At 40.0% G+C, this 20,203-nt stretch overlaps 1 protein-coding gene across 2 annotated transcripts in view; it reads left to right on the forward strand.

The window, feature by feature from the left end:
* Cntnap5b (contactin associated protein-like 5B) overlaps positions 1-20,203 on the forward strand; it is a 718,354-nt gene that overhangs the window by 191,150 nt on the left and 507,001 nt on the right. For both annotated transcript variants that reach the window (XM_006529594.4, NM_172851.3), the window contains exon 3: positions 3,797-3,990. In XM_006529594.4, the coding sequence (XP_006529657.1) occupies positions 3,797-3,990 (194 nt within the window). The remainder of the gene's footprint in view (positions 1-3,796; positions 3,991-20,203) is intronic.

Here is a 20,203-nt window from a genome sequence, read left to right on the forward strand (position 1 = left end):
TGCACAAACATGCACATACTAATACAATAAGTAATGTTTTCATGAAATGCAATGACTGATTTCCCTGAAAAGCTAGAGAAACACTGGAGTGAATTTGAGTTATGGCTTAGGTGGGAACAAGGATTATGAGTGAGAGAGGGTGACTTAGCGTGGTTAGGAACATAGAACTTTGTTGCAGGATTCAGAATCTCCTGCTTGGTCACATATAGGTTCCATGAGGTTGGATAAACTGACTGACTTCCTGGCATTGGGTCTGAACACAGTTGGGAAAACCACCACTAATCTAACCCTGGGAGAAGAACTCGGTACTGAACCTGACTTCTATTTTTTGTACTCAGATCTAGACGCACCAAATTTTCTGAAAGAACAAGAAAAAAATGAAAAAAACCCTGAAGTTAGCTATACAGTGGGGAGCATACTCATATATTGCTAAATTGGTAATTAGCTAATATACACAAAGCACTGGTTAGATTCCCAACATTATGTAAAATCAGGCACCATGGCACTAACCTGTAATCCCAACATCCTGTAGATGTAAGCCGGGGATTCATAGTTCAATATCATCCTTAGCTACATAAGGAACTTTAGGTCACCCTGGACTCCATGGGATCTGGCCTAAAAGAAAGAAAAAATAATATCAACAGCCCAGTATGCAGTTAGTAATGCTTATAGGGTGTTAGAAACCAAATCAGACATAGTCTTAAAATCATCCCTGGTTTTATGAAAAACTGTCATTTAATTCTGGATGCTGTACCTATCTAAGGTGAGATCTTATTTTCTCTTTTCATTTGCAACTTAAAAGATGGCTCAGCAGGTAAAGACATCTACATCCAAGGCTAATTCCCTGATTTTAATCCCTCAGGTTCACATTACAGAAGAAGAAAACCAAATCCCACAAAATGTTTCCTGATTTTTACATGCAGGCATTGACACACACACATGTCCAAAGGTGGACAGACAAACACACACTGAATAAATAGATAAATGAATAAATGAATAAATGTCATACATGCAGATGTGCAAATACCTATGTAATGTCAGGGACTCAATTAACATAATACAAGCAATAAACCAAATCTATAAAATTTGCATCCACTTACTATCAAGTTTTAGTGTTGCTGAGGTGACACTGTTTAAAATCACTTTGAATTTTTTTACCTTTTAAAATCAGTGAAATCTCTAAAATGAGCATCAATAGAGATTGCACATGATGAATGCTTCAAGAATTAGCTTGAATTTCCTAGGAAAATAAAATCTGCACCTCTTTCAGTTCTAAGGAGTAAGCAGAGAGGCAGGAGTAGTAGTTGGGACTTTTGAGCATGGTGAGTAGTAGTGATAGTAGTAACAGAAAATGTATATTTCTTGGGCTGATATCTCAGGAGACTCAACGGCTTCCTCCCATGACTATTAACCTATTGAATTTGTTTTTCTCTATTATTTATTGAGAAATACATGGATATATATATATAATATGTTTTAATCAAGCCTACCCATTTTCCCTCCTCTCCTATTCCTCTTCTATGGCCTCTACTACTTATTCCTCCCATCTTCATTTGTTTTACATTTTCTGTTTTTGTTTCTGTTGTTTTTGTGGGTGGTGGAGGTGTTTGGGTTCATGTGAAAACACTTAATGAAATAGTCCCCTCTTTGTGCCACATGGTTCTGAGGATTTGAGTCAGGTGGCCAGGCTTGGGAACAAACCTTTTTCACAATGAGATGTCTCCTCAACCTGAGATTCCCTGGGGATGAGCCACGTGACTTCCTCTTACAAGGGAATCTCAGGGAGCTGCATTTCTCTTAACTGTATCTGAATCCTGGCTGTCTGGATGTTTAAACTGTTTTGACCTCTTCCTTCCACTATGTCAAGAGATGTATGTTACTTCTTTCATAGGGCATTGTGCAGGGAGTCAAAGCATACTGAACACAGTAAATTCCAGTATAAAATAGCTGAGTCACAATAAGCATTGATTCTTATCCCAACTCTGGATTTGTTCAGTCTAACAAGTACATGGGAGGGTCCCTCCAAGTAATGGTGCAGACACCCAACATCTTCCCCAGTAATTATTCCAGCACCATCTAGACCTTGTGTGCTGTATGTGTTATAGGAATATGAAAACAGGGGGGAAGACATAACCAAAAGTCTACTTATAGCTTTATTCTTGAGAACTTGGTCTTGTAGGTATAGCTGGATTACTATAAAAAAAATGAAAAAAGAAAAAAGAAAATCAGTCATCCCTTCCCCCACACCCCCACATCACAAACACACACACACACACACACATACACACACACACACACAACTCATACTAGAACAAGAGTGGAGAGTATCAGCATACCATTGGGCCTATCTTGTTTGTGGCATACTAACTACTAAGAAGAACACATTTCAAAGTAGATGACAATTATGGGCCTTTCGCCATCCCAGTTTCAAATCTTATTTAGTTGGTAGAACTGAAAAGAATCTTATCAAACAAGATAAGATGATGCTGGAAGACAATCTCTGCAGCAGAAGCCAGAATGCAGAGTGTCCCTGAGCTATTAAGTCAGATCTGAATGGAGACCAGAAATAGAAAGTACCTGAGCTACCAAGCTGAGGTCTGAGTAAATTCTCTTTCATTTGGTAGGAGGTAAACTAGAGCATCAGGAGAGTGTGCATGCAAGTTTAAGGAAATGGCAAAACTATTACGCTATATTTAGAAGCACTTTTCCATCCAGATCTCAGCAAAGGAGCCAGCAAGATGGTTGATTTTTACCACACACCTGTCCATCTCAAAAGACACTGCAACATCCCTCAGCCCAAGTTCCAGAGTACTTGAGCATTAAGCAGTCATTAGAAGTTTATATTGATTTACTTTTTCCTTACTTAAGGTGGAGACAAAACTTAAGGCATAGGTTTTCCAATTCCAAGAAAATGAATATTGATTATCTTCAAAGTTCAAATTTCATGATTAGTCTAGGAGCCAAGCAGCTGTTGCAAAGCCCTTCTGAGTACAGTGGGTTATATGTGAGATGTGACAGATGTCCTCAAGTACTGCAGCTGCATATGTATCAATTCCTCTTTTGTTCCTAGCACGTGGATGATTACAGAACTATCTGCTTCCCACCTTTCCAGGCATGGCTACCCTGGACTCAGGTTTCAGCTTTACTGTCTCTGTCTTAGAAAGGCCTTTATAAGGCATATAAAATTTGCAAGACCAAGGGGCCTCTCTTCCCAGTGATGTCCGACTAGGCCATCTTCTGATACATATGCAGCTAGAGACATGAGCTCTGGGCGGAAAAAAAAAAGGCCTTTCTAAGCACCTGCTAAGACATTCTGTCTCCTGTACCAGCATTGTAACTTCTGTCTTTCTCTTGTGAAGGTTCCTCACAGGCTTTCTTTGAACCTTTCATTTCCCTTCACCAAGCATTCTCCTCATAGAGAATAAAGCTTAAAGTAATCAATGATGCCCATGGAATGCTTAATGAAATCCGTCTTTCAGCTCTGCATCCACACTGAGATATGAGTCCACTAGTAGGTTCATTTTACAGATTTGGACAGAGAAAGGAAAAAAATGGAGCTAAAGAGAGATGATTATTAGAAGGAAAGAAAGAGGAATGAAGTTGGCTCCAATAAACACTGACCTTTCCCTGGACCAGGTGCCCTGGGATATAAGTTAGAAAATTGGTTCTGAAACTAGGAGCTTAATTTCAGAAACAAAAACTGTGCCATAATTGAACATAGTTTCATTGATCTTTGGCATATGAAATGGTGACTTCCTAAGGCATTATTACAAGTCTTTCTTTCATTATATTCCAGGAACTGGTGGTTGGTCTCCAGAAAATTCCAGTGCCCATCAGTGGCTGCAGTTGGACCTGGGAAACAGAGTAGAGATTACAGCAGTGGCCACACAGGGAAGATATGGGAGCTCTGACTGGGTGACAAGCTATTGCCTGATATTCAGCGACACAGGGCACAACTGGCAACAGTACAAGCAAGGAGACAGCATCTGGGTAGGAAATACTTCCTTTTCAAGTGAATAAAGATAAGATATGCTAATGCTAACCAGTGAGAGTCTCTGCCATCTCACTGTAACCAGACTGTGTAGCCTAATAACTGTACTGTATCTATTCAGAAATAATGAGATCACATCTAGGCCCTGGTTCAAGTGTAGTTCTATTTCAAGGGAAATTGGACTACCAGCTGTAGAGAGATTGGTGTGTTACTTCCTTTATTGAAATTTCAATGTTTTTAAACACAGAATCTTCTATGCCAACTATAAAAATAGGAAAACATGGTAATAAAATATGATTGTCAGTAAGATTGTGTCATTGGCTATCTTACTTTCTTATGTTCAGTGTCTGAGGTAAAATTCTGCCAAGAAAAGTCACATAACTGTGAAATGGCTCATTTTGGCTTAATGTTCAAGTTTACATTCCATCTTGGCAGGGAATTCACAGTTGTTGGAGATTAAAGTGGCTGGTCACATGACATCAATAATCAGAAGGAGCAGTGAATGTTGTTAGGTCAGTGCTCAACTCACTTTCTTCACTATTATCTAGTTCAGGATCTTAGCCAGGGAATGCTGCTGCCCAGTGCTGGCAAGTGTTCCCATGTAAATAAGCACAAACAAGAAAGTTCGCTACAGACATGCTCAGAGGCTCATCTCTCAACTGATTTTAGATTTTGTCAAATTGACATTCACCATCATATTGGCTGAGGATATGTCTGCATATATATCAGACACTTTTCATAACTTGTCTAAATAACTCAACTATGTCACTTGTCCAACATTGCTATTTGTAGGATTACATCTGAGGAATCTGTACTCTATTCTGAGTATGCTGAACAGTCAGCCACCACTCACAGTTCTAAAAACATTCAAATATATATGACAATGTTTAGATTTAGCCCAGGGTTGAGGGGGAAAGGTGGGGATAACCCCTGTTGGGTCCTGAGAGGAGGAGAGTCCTTGGCTTGTCCAGAGGGTGGCTTAGATTGGTGGAGGCCATAGCTGGGAGCCTGAGAGGCCTTCTGCGAGAGATTAGTGGCTGACTCTTTAGAAGAAGGCCTGTTCCATTGCTCCTCATGGTGGATCCTGATGAAAAGAGACAGTCTATGGTTTTAAGGAATTTATTGTCATGGTGGAGAGTAGCAATGAGTAAAACCATACACCACTTTCTCAAGAAGGGCCTGGGGTTAAATATCTTTTGCAAGGAGGAGTGCCTGGGAAGGGAGTTTATTGGCTAAACCTCCAGGCCTTTAGGTACCTCATTAAAATGAAGATCTGTCTTGAGACTACATGACCTGTGGTCATGTCCTCTACCTATGGAGGGGCTTCCGGCATTGCCCTTACTTGATTGATAGCCACAAAATTATGGAGGACTGTGGCCTCCTATCAAGAGCCTGTTGCCAATCTGTTTTTCTTTCTTAAGTGAAAATTTGCAGTGATGTTTCAGGGTATTGCCTGCTTTGAGTATAGCCTCTTCAGTAAGCTAGTGCTTTTCTACATTTACCTGTGTACACACATGGTGCTTAATAACATTCCTTCGACATGGAGTCAGCATATAGACTTCAGTATTAATACTCATGGACACTGTGTGTAAACAAGCAGATAATTGTAGTCACTACCATGCTTGCATTGGCAGTTGGATATAATCCAGCAGTTGATATCAAATGATCAGGATGATCTGTTTAAAATGAATGTTAGACCTAGTAGGGAAACCCCCACCCAATTCCCAATTCAGCATGCACCCAAAAAAATCACGAAGGACCATCTCTTGATGTAATTACGTGAGGACATTTAATGACGGAGCTCTGGACCGACATGCATCCCACACAGGAGATAACAGATATCGGCCACGAGGCTCGAAAGCTAAGGGTTTTTATGAGGTAAGGGGATTATGGGTGTAGAATTCAGGGTGTAATGTTATTCAAACATTAACACAAAGATTACATGTTAACAAAAGGGCATCAGGACTTTGTTCCTGTAGGTTGGGGGCTTATCTTGTTCGCATAGCATCCAGTTGATGTATGACTTTACCCGGAGTCAAGGGGCAGTAGACAGAGGGGAGGTTCCGGCCAGGTGGTGTTGACCCAGACAAGATAGCCCTGCTTGTACAATCAAGCTTTTCTTAGGAATGTCTTAACAACAGCCCTGTCCTGCTTTGTTCTCGGCCCCAGGCTGTGGCTCATAGACAACTCTTTTACATGAATCACAAGATACAAAATCTCATTTTCTTTCATGAACTCTTCTAAATCCACTGCTATAAAATGGATCTTGTCACAGTACTCTAAGATTTTTAGGAAGTTCAACTCATAATGGTATGCTTAATATATATAAACCAAATATGTTCTGAACACTTTCTCTTTAGAAGTCAGAGTTAATATTTCAATTTTAACACTTTTTGCCTCTTTAAAATTACTGTATCACGTGAAGTATTATAGTGTCTGCAAAAGTGAGAGTTATTTCTAATTGCCTCTTCTTTACTGAGATATGTGTTTGTGTGTTTGTGTCTGTGTGTGTAATGATGTGCATGCACATGTGTGTGATTGCATTTGGAGCCCTGACCTAACATGTGTCTGTCCTCTATGCATTTTTGAAGTCAGGTTTTCTCAGTAGCCTGGCTCCCTTGAATTTGGCTCTGCTGGTTAACCCGCAGATCCTAGGAATCCACTTGTCTCTACCTGTCCAATGCTTGGATTATAAAGGTACACCCAAAACCCCAAATTTTCTCTTGGTTCAGATCCTTATTTTGCATATCAAGCACTTTACCAACCAAGAAATCTCAGTACTGAGAATTTACTACTATATATGCAGCAATTTCTGTTTCATCTTTAAGCTGTTGCTTTCTCTATATATTTTGTCTCTGTTTTGGAGTTTAAAATAATCTGTGGCTCTGATCAGTAAATCCCTAGGAAGCTTAACTTCCTCTCTTGAAGAGCAAGTGTAATGAGGATCCTGACCTCATATGACCTGTAAAAGGGATTTTCAAAAATGAGCATGTTTCAAAATAGCCCCACAGGGCTTGTTAAGGTGCAGTGTACTGAGCTCTGCTTGGAGAATATCCAAGCCAGTATGTCAGAGTAGGTTTAAGAATTTACATTTCTAAAAAAGTATCAGGTAATTTCGGGGGCATCTGGTCCAGCCCTTGCTTTGTGAAGCTCTGTGTAAGTGTAAACCATAAGTAATTGACTCATGCATGTGATGAGCATTGACCAGAGCTAAAGTGGTGAGAGCCATGACTACTGCTTTTAAAGCCAGTGCGTGGCAAACACTTAGAGAAGATACCCAGTGTACACAGGCTGTCAGCTTCTGTGTTTTGAGCTTTGAATACAAAAGAAAGAACAATATTTCAGTGCTTTTTGAGTAAACTGAAAACTCAGTGGGACAGGTAAGCTCTCCTTAGGTTATGGGCTATTTCCCAGACAGGCTCATTAAGAACAATTGGCTCAGAGGCCTTTCAGCAGACAAAGAGGCGCTATAGCTGAACCTAGGGGAGTTGCTGACGCCTAAAGAAAAGAACTCTAGGCCAAAATCTGAAGCCCCAGGTGTCTACATGCCCTGCAGTCAAATGGAAAGCATCCAGACCTGGAAGGGTTCCTGGAAACAAAAGACTCCCTCTGGCTTAAAAACAAAGAAAAGAAGCTCAAAGGAAATTCATCTCAATAAGATTATTAAGCCCATTATCACAATAGCAGTCAGTGCCAAGGAGAGAATGTGACATAAGAACCAGAAAGCAAAATCTGTTAAGGAGGGCTATATTGTTGTTGGCTCAGTGTGAAATGCGAGCAAGAGGGATAATGGAAAATTGATGGATGCAGGGTTTAATAAATGACCCACCCCACAAGATAAATGTGAAGTAGTGCTGGAGTTGATTTGTTTCATGATTGTTGATTTGTTTTCTATGCCTGGTTACAGTTATTCATATGGGGAAAATATTTCTCTATGTCTGAGAGTATCAAAATACTTTAAATACTGTTCTGAACTACAGGAAAATACCAAATGGACCCACAATATGTGTTTAACATCTCCCATTTCCATTGAAAATAGTTCTTTCATTTTGTAACCCGAGAATGTATCAGAAACTTAGCTACAGTCTACAGATGAAGGTAATAGCGATTTTTTTCCTTCAAAGTTATCTCAGAAAAGAGATCCCCAAAGATGAAGAGAATGCGCATTAGTTAAGATCTCAGAGACCTGAGTTCAGTTCAGTTTTCCTCATCAATGTATGGTAGGTCACAACCACCTATAAGTCTAATTCTAGTAGATCCAATATTCATGGCCTTCACCTCATTCATTTACACACACACACACACACACACACACACACACACACACAGAAAAACAAACACACACACACACACACACACACACACACACACACACACACACACACACACACACCTACAAACAAAACATGACTACCACAAAAAATTTAAAAACAAGGGTCCTTTAGAGCTATGCGGGAGTTTTCAAAGAATCCTGGGTCTCTCATTTCCTGTCTTGTTTGAGTATATTTTAGTATATCAAGCATGTCTGACACTATAGATTAAGTTGGTTTTAAAAGTAAGACGTGTCAGTCTTCTGTAAGAGACAGATAAATGTAAAGAAGGACACTGTAAAGCTCTATGTGAGGCTGGGGAGATATGTGTTTCAGGCTTGTCAGTAGATCAAGTTGTATGGTACCTTTTCCCTAGAAGCGATTTTGACTTTATAAATATTTGGCTACATTTTTGTGTCATCTTTCTTTTTTATGACAAGCTGCAATGATAGATGTCCAGACTTCTATTAAAAGAGTGATAAACTGAGTATCTATAAGGGACAAGGACTTAGCCGGATAAGCATCTTTGCTGACTGAGGATCTGCTTGAGATGGACATAGAAATATTGAGTGCATAATCTCCTGGCCATGGACTTACTCTAAGGTAGCTGCTTCTGTGATGTGCTGCTGTTTCAGACATTGTGTCTATGTGAATGCTGTATGTTAAAGAGAACAGAAGGTATACACATAAGGCTCACATGGCTACATTACATAAAAAGGTAACTTGCTGCATTAGCATTAAGATCTGAGTTCAAATACCAGGTGTGGTTCCACACATTTGTAAACCCAGAGCTGTGCAGGACTGAGATTGAAAGACCGATGAACATTCTGGCTGCCAGGTAGCTCAAGGACCAGTCAGAGACCCTGTATCAAGAGAATAAGTCAAAGACTGTCAGAGCAGAGTACCTTCTGTCTTTCTCTGGACTCTGCTCATATGCACAAGATACATGTACCCACACATACATGTGCACACACACTCCCAAATCAAGAAACAAAGATGTTTGCACATGCACAGAAGAAATGCATATAGTGTATAAGAAAGATAACCCAAGCCACCTTAGTGAAGAGATAACAGGGAATCTGTGCTTGACAAAAAACTCCACTTAGAGGTTAGATCTGGGTGTCCCTTCCATTGAGATAGCTTTCCCCACACCTGCAAACACTAAGACTGTATTGCTAATGTGGTTGGACACATGCAAGTGACTGTACTTCCAGGGATTCCTGAGTGATCACTAGCTACTCTGCCAAGCAAATGTAGTGCTGCTTCTCTCCCAGACCAGAAAAGGCTTGATCTAGGAGCCCCAGTGCTCTTGTATTTTGCTTCTCTTTCCCTGCTGGGTATCTAGTTACAGTTCCGGCATATTCTTTATGCACCTCCTTCATCACACTAATATGTCATCCTGTCAGTGTTCTCCTTTGAGACAGATTTGTCACTTAATAACTTCTGAAACAATTAGATGACAATTCAGTAAGTGGATTTGTCAGTTCTGTGTAATGAAAAAGAAAAATTATTTTGTAAGAACATGCAAAATCTTCAAGTAACATTGTAGAGATTTTAAAAATAGAGTCAGAAAACTCAAAATTTGAAGTTTTTTTTAAATTTTTGTAAACTTCTTGAGGATGTTTATAAAACCATTCCTTCAGGAACCTGAAGTCTTCCAGAGAGCTATATTTAAATATACAGATGTAAGTGAAAAAAATATTATTCTTTAGAATGTGACCCTAGTATTTAAACAAGAGTTGGGAAATTTTCTCAAAACACACACACACACACACACACACACACACACACGTATACGTATACGTATACGTATATCACTTCCTCCCATGAGAAATCTTCCCAATTGTCAATCATTCCAATACTCAGTCTTTCCAACTTGCAATTTTTTTAAACAGCACTATTAGCTAGGATCCAAGGGTTCAATCATATGATCCTTTAGAAGATATTTCATATTTAAACTGTGACAGATGGGTTGGAGAGATGGGTCAGAGCTTAAGAGCACTGACTGCTTTTCTAATAATAATTTCTGAAACAATTAGATAAGTCTCCTGTTCAATTCCCAGAAAATACATGGTGGCTCATAACCATCTATAATTAGATCTGGTGCTCTCTTCTGGTATGCAGGAATACATACAGGCAGAATTCTGTGTGTGTGTGTGTTCTGAAAAATAGCTACAACACTCAATAAAAGACATGAAAAGTGCCTGAATTAATTCTTTTTCAGATGTAACATATGCTAATAAGTTTGTTTCCTGGCTGGTCTATCAATGAACCACAGACACTACTTGACAGTTTCAAGCCTTTACATTTTAGTGCCTTTAACTGTGGAAGCTTTTCTGTGTGCTGGTGCAGGGAAGTAGGCAGGGCAGAGGACAACTTAACTAGAACTTCTTGGGTGTTGTCTGTCTTAATTATTTTGAGACAAGACCTCTCATTAGCCTGGTGCTCATTAAGCTAGACTAACTTGAAAATAAGCCCTAGAAATCTGCCTTTCAAAGCATGTACCACTAATATCTTGATTTTGCAAAACAGATTCTGTGGATTGAATTCAGGTCCTTATGCCTATAAGGAAAGAATTTATCAACTGAACTATTACTGCGCATACAAGTAGGTTTTGTTTATTTGGTTTTGATTGGCCATTTTCCCCTCTCGATTTCTTCTGTTCAAGCCATTTAGAAGGAAGTATATTAGCAATATGTATGTAGTAGGTATCTTCCCCTGAGTGACATTTGTACTCTTCTAAACTCATCTCAAAGTACAGGAGAGATAGGTGGTCCACATGTAGAGATGAACCATTAAGGAGTATGGCTGTAGCTCAGTTGTAGTTGAGAGAAAGCTAGGTTTCTTCCATGACAGACTTCAAATTGGCAGTTAAGGAGAGTAGACCTAAATACTGGGCAAGTTTAGGCAATCCTAGGCAAGTCAATTATTAATAGAATAAACCCCAGAATCCAGCCTTCACACCCAGATAATAGACAGCCCTAGTCAGTTGGTTTGAAGCAAGGACAATAGGTCAGCAGCAGATTCCAGATGTCCTTAGCTACTTCCTTGGCAACAGTTCCTAGACATCTCCAGCAAGTTCCTGGCCACCACACCCCAATAATAGAATGCCCATATATGGACCAAACAGATTAACATAGAGGCCACCTTCCCCAGAATTCCTTTGACTGCTTTCCAGTGAACTTGTTTTGCAATTTGACTCATTGGTTAGATAAATTATAAATAAAATATAAAATAAAAATATTTCTTATCTCTCAAGTTGGCCTTGCAGTTGCTCTATGGTCAAGGATCACATTGAAATTCTGATCTTATCTTCAAGAATGTTAGTATTTTAGTCATGTACCATAAGGCTAAGCTTGTACAGTGATGGGGTTACATTCAGCATTGAGTACATGCTACTACACTATATAGTAGCATGTATAGTATAGTACTATCATACCAGTACACTGAGCTACTCGAGGTCTGCTGATAGAAATTCTCTAGATTCCTCTCAGAAAATGAACACACTATCTAGGAGGAATCTCTATAAGAAACTACAATGTTACTGTTACTCATGGTGAGAGGATTGAGACAGTCTGACTTCATAACAGGCTTCAAACTGACTGTTCAGGAGGCTAGGTCTAGATCTCAGTTTCCCAAAACTGGTCAAGTCCAAACTAGTCATTTACTGAAAAAAAAAAAAAAAAAAAAAAAAAAGAAGAAGAAGAAAAGAAAAGAAAAATCCAGGCCTCACACTGTCAATAAGAATCTGAGATAAGGGCAAAGAATCAAAAAGTTTTCAGGCTTCCCTAGCAACAGTTTCTAGCCTCCCATCCCTAGCAATGGTTCTGGAATGTTCTTAGAGATTGAACAAACTAATTAAGATAAAGGTCACCTAACCTTCACAGGAATTCCCCTAATGTGTTTTAAATTAGGCCTTCGACCTTGCATGGATGTCTACATATGGTAGATCCCCAAAATGCTGGAATTCAGTAGAATAAAAGACTTTTTGCTTTTGCATACTATTTGAGACTGGGACATCATTCTTCAGCAAATCATGGACACTAACAAGGGAACATCAGGCACATAGCCTAGATATCAGAGTCCCTAAATGGGGAAGGAGAACTCAAGGAATTACCAGATTCTGGACCAGGGAGATACTGGCTCAAGAAAGATCTCGGGATTATGAAGACTGGAAACAAATCTCTTCAGACAGGCAGAAAAAAAAATCTCTTACATGGGTATTGAAATTAGGCATCTAATACCGAATGGCAGAGAAGCACCTGAAAAAATGTTCAACATCCTTAATCATCAGGGAAATGCAAATCAAAACAACACTGAGATTCCACTTCACTCCAGTCAGAATGGCTAAGATCAAAAACTCAGGTGACAGCAGATGCTGGCGAGGATGTGGAGAAAGGGGAACACTCCTCCATTGTTGGTGGGATTGCAAGCTTGTACAACCACTCTTGGAAATCAGTCTGGCGTTTCCTCAGAAAATTTGACATAGTACTACCAGAGGATCCCGCAATACCTCTCCTGGGCATATATCCAGAAGATGTCCCAACCAGTAAGAAGAACACATGCTCCACTATGTTCATAGAAGCCTTATTTATAATAGCCAGAAGCTGGAAAGAACCCAGATGCCCCTCAACAGAGGAATGGATACAGAAAATGTGGTACATTTACACAATGGAATACTACTCAGCTATAAAAAAAATGAATTTATGAAATTCCTAGGCAAATGGATGGACCTGGAGGGCATCATCCTGAGTGAAGTAACCTAATCACAAAGGAACTCGCACAATATGTACTCACTGATAAGTGGATATTAGCCCAGAAACTTAGGATACCCAAGATATAAGATACAAGTTGCCAAACACATGAAATTCAAGAAGAACGAAGACAAAGTGTGGACACTTTACCCTTTCTTAGAAATGGGAACAAAACACCCATAGAAGGAGTTACAGAGACAAAATTTGGAGTTGTGACGAAAGGATGGACCATCTAGTGATTGCCATATGCAGGGATCCATCCCATAATCAGCTTCCAAATGCTGACACCATTGCATACACTAGCAAGATTTTGCTGAAAGGACCCAGATATAGCTCTCTCTTGTGAGACTATGCCGGGGCCTAGCAAACACAGAAGTGGATGATCACAGTCAGCTATTGGATGGGTCACATGGCCCCTAATGGAGGAGCTAGAGAAATTACCCAAGGAGCTAAAGGGAACTTCAACCCTATAGGTGGAACAACAATATGAACTAACCAGTACCCGGGAGCTCTTGTCTTTAGCTGCATATGTATCAAAAGATGGCCTAGTCGGCCATCACTGCAAAGAGAGGCCCATTGGACTTGCAAACTTTATATGCCCCAGTACAGGGGAACTCCAGGGCCAAAAAGGGGCAGTGGGTGGGTAGGGGATAGGGGGGGGTGGGTATGGAGGACCTTTGGGATAGCATTGAAAATGTAAACGAGGAAAATACCTAATAAAAAAAAAGAAAGAAATTAGGCATCTATATTCTGTTGTTGACTTTGTCCTGTATTGGCATATTTTCAAGCCCACTTTAAGCCTTTCAGGTTGAATATTGACAAATACACAGCAGTCTTGCAATGAATGTTGGCTGTAAAAATTGAATCATATGTCATTTTTCTGTTTGCTTGGAATCCCTAGCTTGCCATGCTTCCTCCCACACATGACCCAGCAAATTTAATTTCCTCCCTCTTCCTCCAACCCCACACACTCTGAAAGCCTCAGGAGCAGAAAATGTACCAAAAAGGCCCAGTCCAGCAGTTCTAACATTCCAGAGTGGTGTCCCAATCCCCCTCACCTTAAGTCACACTGCCCCTGCTCCGCAATCTATAAGAGGCTTCCACAAAGTAGTCTGATTACCATTAATTCTAATATCATCCCCTGAGACTGGTGAACTTACCCAGTAGCCTGTTCTCAAGTAAACCTGCCTTTTTCTTTTAATTTGTCTGTGCTAGCTCATTTCTTCAGAAGAGAAAACCTATCATTTCACTAAAGAGCAGATAAATATTATGATTAATCACAGAATTAACTAGTGAGAAATATATTTACTTGCCATTGACTGCCTAGGAGTTAACAATAATGTCATCAGTTGGAGGCATTTCCCCAACTGAAGCTCCTTTCTCTGTGATAACTCCAGCTGTGTCAAGTTGACACAAAACTAGCCAGTACAATTGATCCCTTGTCAACTTGAGACACAAACACATCACTAGTAAGCCTCAACCCTTGCATTCTTATTCATCCCCAAGATCTAAATAACTTTAGAAGACCAACAGTTTTTACATATTAAAAGTTAAATCCTTTCAAAATATCCAATATATTTTAAAATCCAAAGTCTTTTTACAATTAAAAGCCTCTTAACTGTGGGATCCACTAAAATACTTTCTTCCTTCAAGAGGGAATAATATCTGGGCACAGTTACAATCAAAAGCAAAATTTAAATTCCAACTGTCCAATGTCTGGGATCCAACTCACGATCTTCTGGGCTCCTCCAAGGGCTTGGGTCACTTCTCCAGCTCTGCCCTTTGTAGCACACACCTTGTCTTCTAGGCTCCAGCTGCCTGTACTCCACTCCTGCTGCTGTTCTTGGTGGTCATCTCATGGTACTGGCATCTCCAAAACACTGCATGACCCCTTTAGTCCCTGGCTGTCCATTGCAACTGAGGCTGCACCTTCAACAATGGCCTTCCATGGCCACTCACAGTGCCAAGCCTCAGCTGCTCTGCATGACCCCTTCATGCCTTTAAAATCAGTACCACCTGGGTGACCCTTACACATTACCAAGTCCAGCCACAGCACAAAGTACAACTTTGGCTATCTCTGGAACACAGCCTCTGTGCTCTCAGAAAACACATCCCAGAAGATGTCACCTCAATGATGCTGGTCTCTCCTTAATCACTGATAATTTCTTAGCTCCAGCTAACCAGCATCAATAGTCCCGGTAATGCCAAGGTTTTGCTTTAGTAGTTCTGGTATCTTGTTAATCACAGCTGATTCTTCAGCCCCAGCTAACCAGAACCACAGAATCTTCACAGTCCAAAATAACAATGGCCCTGAATAGAGTCTTTACTTTTACCTCTGAAATTTCACAAGCCAGGCCTCCATCTTCTGCACTGTTTTCAACATTATCTTCCAATCTCCTATACAATGTCTGAGAGAGCACTTAACGCTTAATGGATCTTCTATCCCAAAGTTCCAAAGTCCTTCCACAGTCCTCCACAAAACATGGTTAGGTTGTCACAGGAATACCCTACTATGCTGGTACCAATTTGCCTTATCCAGGGTTTCTATTCCTGCACAAGCATCATGACCAAGAAGCAAGTTGAGGAGGAAAGGGTTTATTCGGCTTACACTTCCATACTGATTTTCATCACCAAGGTAGTCAGGACTGGAACTCAAGCAGGTCAGAAAGCAGGAGCTGATGTAGAAGCCATGGAGGGATGTTCTTTATTGGCTTGCTTCCCCTGGCTTGCTCAGCCTACTCTCTTATAGAATCCAAGACTACCAGTGCAGAGATGTTTCCACCCACAAGGGGACTTTCCCCCTTGATCACTAATCAAGAAAATACTTTACAGTTGGATCTCATGGAGGCATTTCCTCAACTGAAGCTCCTTTCTCTGTGATATCTCCAGCTGTGTCAAGTTGACACAAAATTAGCCAGTACAATTACCTTGTGTGCATATTGTGATGAACTTACGTTTTTCCCCACAAACTCATTAGCACCCAGACTCTCAAAATAATACCTTTTTGAAAACAGCTTGTTTGCTGATGTATCTACTCTTCATGTAAACTGTTTCTAAAATTAGAAGAGCCTCTAAATTAGTTGACTAGTGTCTTTATCAGTCTAGAGGTTGGGCTGGGAGGTGCTGTGTAGGTGAGTATTTGAATTCTGAGTTCCATCCTTAGAACACAAGTACATGAGGCTTTCTTTAGTGATGTGCACTTGTAATCCCAGTGATGGTGATACAGAAACAGATGGATCTCTCCAAAGCACTGTTAGCCCAGGTTAGCCTAAACAGCAAATTCCTGACAAAAGAAGACGTGAGACTAGGCCAGTGCCTGGCAAATACAGAAGTAGATGCTCACAGTTATCTGTCCTATGGAACACAGGGCTCCCAATGGAGGAGCTAGAGAAAGTACCTAAGGAGCTGAAGGGGTCTGCAACTCTATAGATGGAACAAGAATATGAACTAACCAGTACCCCCAGAGTTCATGTCTCTAGCTGCATATGTAGCAGAAGATGGCCTAGTTGGCCATCATTGGGAAGAGAGGCCCCTTGGTATTGCAAACTTTATATGCCCCAGCACAGGGGAATGCCAAGGCCAAGAAGTGGGAGTGGGTGAATATGGCAGCAGGGTGGGGGGAGGCTATAGGGGACTTTTGGGACAGCATTTGAAATGTAAATGAAGAAAATATCTAATAAAAAATTGAAAAAAAAAGAAATTTCTACCTGGATTCTAAGTCATATCAGAGGGAGATCATTCTTTCTTCTGGGCAATGTAAAAACTGAAAAGGATGGAGGGCTATGTACTGACTTTTTCAAGTCTCAGATTTTACAGAAAAATCCAAGGAGAAAAAGAAAGAGCAAATCATTGGAATCCAAATACACCCTTCACCTTTCATTTTTTAACAACCTTGTTAGAAAGAGAATGCATGCCAGATACACACAGACACACACAGACACACACACATACACAGAAAAAAAAAAGAAGATACTTTGTCTCAACAAACAATGTCAAGGTAGACAGCAAAAGAATTGCAGCCAACTTTAATCTCTTGCCTCCACACATCCTGCTGTATTTATATTTACCTACAAGAGGATAGAAAAAATGTATATGGAGTGAGTCATAGACAAAATGTGGCTGCAGCTGGTCTGATACATTTGGAGGCAATCAAAGCTGGGAGGAAACTAGGTAAAATACTCCCTTAGAATATTCAGACAACATATAGTCAGTCCTATAAATATCAGTTGAATTTGTGAATTTCTGATCTCCATAATAATGACATATTCTTGGTTTTATTAATAACCTAGATACTGAGAAGTTGTCAAAGCAAACTAATCTAATCTACGTTTGTACCGACTGTTTTTTGCTTTACACCTCATTTAACTTGGACTCCTACAGAAGACAAGTCACTAAACACTGGCCAGCAAGTCCTGTCTACATGGCAAAGCAATGTCAATTAAAACTGCTCAAGAACAGCAATTGTTCCTTGGTCTCCACACACACAGCACATATGCATGCATTAGGTTAAACACTAACTTGCCCAACTCAAGAACATTACAGGTCCTTCTCCACCCTCAAAAGAGCTCTAGCTCATGGTAACACCATCTATAGAACTCAGGATTCGCTCCTATGTGCTTCTTGACACTCATCTCTATTGCTGGAACCTTTTTATAGACCTGATTCAAATGCATTCAGCCATACTTGTTCTGATTAAGATGGGGCTCAAGTTTTTAAAATGGACACATGTTATGCATAGCTACTCCTGGTAAAAATGTTTTCACACCTATCACTGATTCATTTTTGTTTGAGATTTAGTCTTTCCTGCCCTGTAGTCTGAGATGTTGTAGAATTCTGTGAAGTCCCTTCCTAGAAGACAAGCTAGCACTAGAATTCCAACCATTTGCCTATACCAACAAGAAGTTTCAGGAGAAATTTCAATTATTTGGACTCCATCATTTCAATAGTCTGATAGACTTAGAAAAGGCACAATGACTCTAGAATATCCTCATTCCTTCCAAGATAACATAAGATGACTCTTCTAACCCATCACTGGTATCCCTTAAACACTGAAGTATTCCTTAAGAATTTTTAGTCAGGGGCATGAAACCTTAATTTTTGGGAAAGATAAATTTTACTTAAAGACTATAATAAACACCTTTTTATAAAAAAAAACACTTTTTTTCTGGAACCCATAAAGTTCCAGGAAAACACAACCATTTCCCTGACTCTTAGGCACAAAAGCACACTTATAATAAAGTGTCCTTTATTAAAACTCCCATAGTGTATGTCATTGGTCTATGGAATATCTTAAGTAAGAATGATGTCTTTTCAGTGTAGCTCATCGATGCTTGTCATCTTCTGTATCTATTAAAGTATGAGTGAATGGCAAAGCCTTTCTGCACATTGTGATCATTGTGGTCCTGGCTTTCTCATTCATTTCATTAATGGACTCACCATTCCTTGAGCTTATTGGGTTAAACTGCCACTTGACCATCATCCCTCCACCCTTAATCAATTGGCATAAATTATTGAAACCAAGAAATTTTCACTGAACAAGACTCTTCCGAGGGTCTCGGGAAAGTATTGTGGGAGGCAAGAACAACACACCTGAATAAGATGATTGCATTCAGGAAGAGAGAAAGACCTACTGGCAAGGTTTTGTGTTGCACCCAATGCAACTAGCTCATGGAAAAGGAAGCATTACAGGACACTGGTATCTGTTCAGGGTGTGTGGCCACTCTGGCTGCTCTAGGTGGTAGCTGGCTGGTCTAGGAGCCCAGTATTTTGTCTTCTGGTTCCATAGCCCCAGCTAGACTACACACAATTAAGGAGCATTCACCTTTACATGTGTAGCATGAGAATTATAAAAAAGAGTTGTTTCTTTGTGTGATGTTCTGGCTCAATGTCACAATGAGACAAAGAGCCAAACTTCAGCTTTTTGTTATATAGCCAGTTTTCTGGCCACTCACAAGACATAGATGATATATATATATATCCATACTCTGGGCCTCAATCAAGTTCCCAGCATTCGTAGCTGTATAATTTTGAGCAACCTCCTTAATTTCACCTATAAAAGTCAGGGTTTCCTAACTGAAAGAATTGATAACAGCTTATAGATGGATTCCTTGTTGCCATAAGACTAAAAGACAGAATAACAGAATATAGTGTTAACAAAACTTATTGGCAATTCAATAATAGAACATTGGTAGTACTCAAGAGACCATCAACTTCAACAGGGGTAAAATTTCTTTGGTGGGTTTATGGTATCCTCTTTCCTGACGTCCCCTTCCTATCTTCATTGGTCTGAAAGTATCTATGTACCCCTTCTACATCAGGGAATATGTCTCTGTCTTCATTGACAAGCATGAAATAACTGACTCGTTGGTTGGCTGGAGTAAGAATGAGGTCCCAACTTCCTCTTCTCTTTGTGATATATCAGACACAGAGACACACAGGATGTGCAGGACTTGCTTCAGAAAGATGGAAGCTTAAGTCTGGGGAGCAAAATGACACAAAGAAATTGTGACTCACTGACTATTGCTAGGGCAAAGAACCATGACAACCTTAAACTGAGATTATTAAATTCCATTTTATCCCAATGTACAGCCAATCTAGAGCCTCCAAGGGAATATGTATTGCATGAAGATTTATTACATTGCTTTCAATGTTGGCTGTTGGATAGTCCAACATTAGCTGTTTTATACCAGAAAGACTGAGAACTGAATAAATGCTTAGTCTTCAAGGCTGGATATCTCAGAAATCTCAGTCTGGTGTTGAAAGCCTGGATCTCTGGGCGAAGTTAAATTTCCCCTTATTAAAAAAAAAAAAAAAAAAAAAAAAAAAAAAAGGTTTGGCAGCCCCTTAGAATGATTTATGCATGGCACTCTGGTGCATAAAATCTCATTTTCTTCAGTGCATTTGACAAGAACTTTCCAGGCATGTGCCTCCTGTAGGACAAATTGCTGTCCTTTTTTTTTTTTTTTTAAAGATTTATTTTTTTATTTCTATGAGTACACTGTAGCTGTCTTCAGACACACCAGGAGAGGGCAAAGGATCCCATTACAGATGGTTGTGAGCCACCATGTGGTTGCTGGGAATTGAACTCAGGACCTCTGGAAGAGCAGTCAGTGCTCTTAACCGCTGAGCCATCTCTCCAGTGACACCTT

Source organism: Mus musculus, chromosome 1, assembly GCF_000001635.26.
Source record: "Mus musculus strain C57BL/6J chromosome 1, GRCm38.p6 C57BL/6J".
Taxonomy (NCBI): Eukaryota; Metazoa; Chordata; class Mammalia; order Rodentia; family Muridae; genus Mus; species Mus musculus.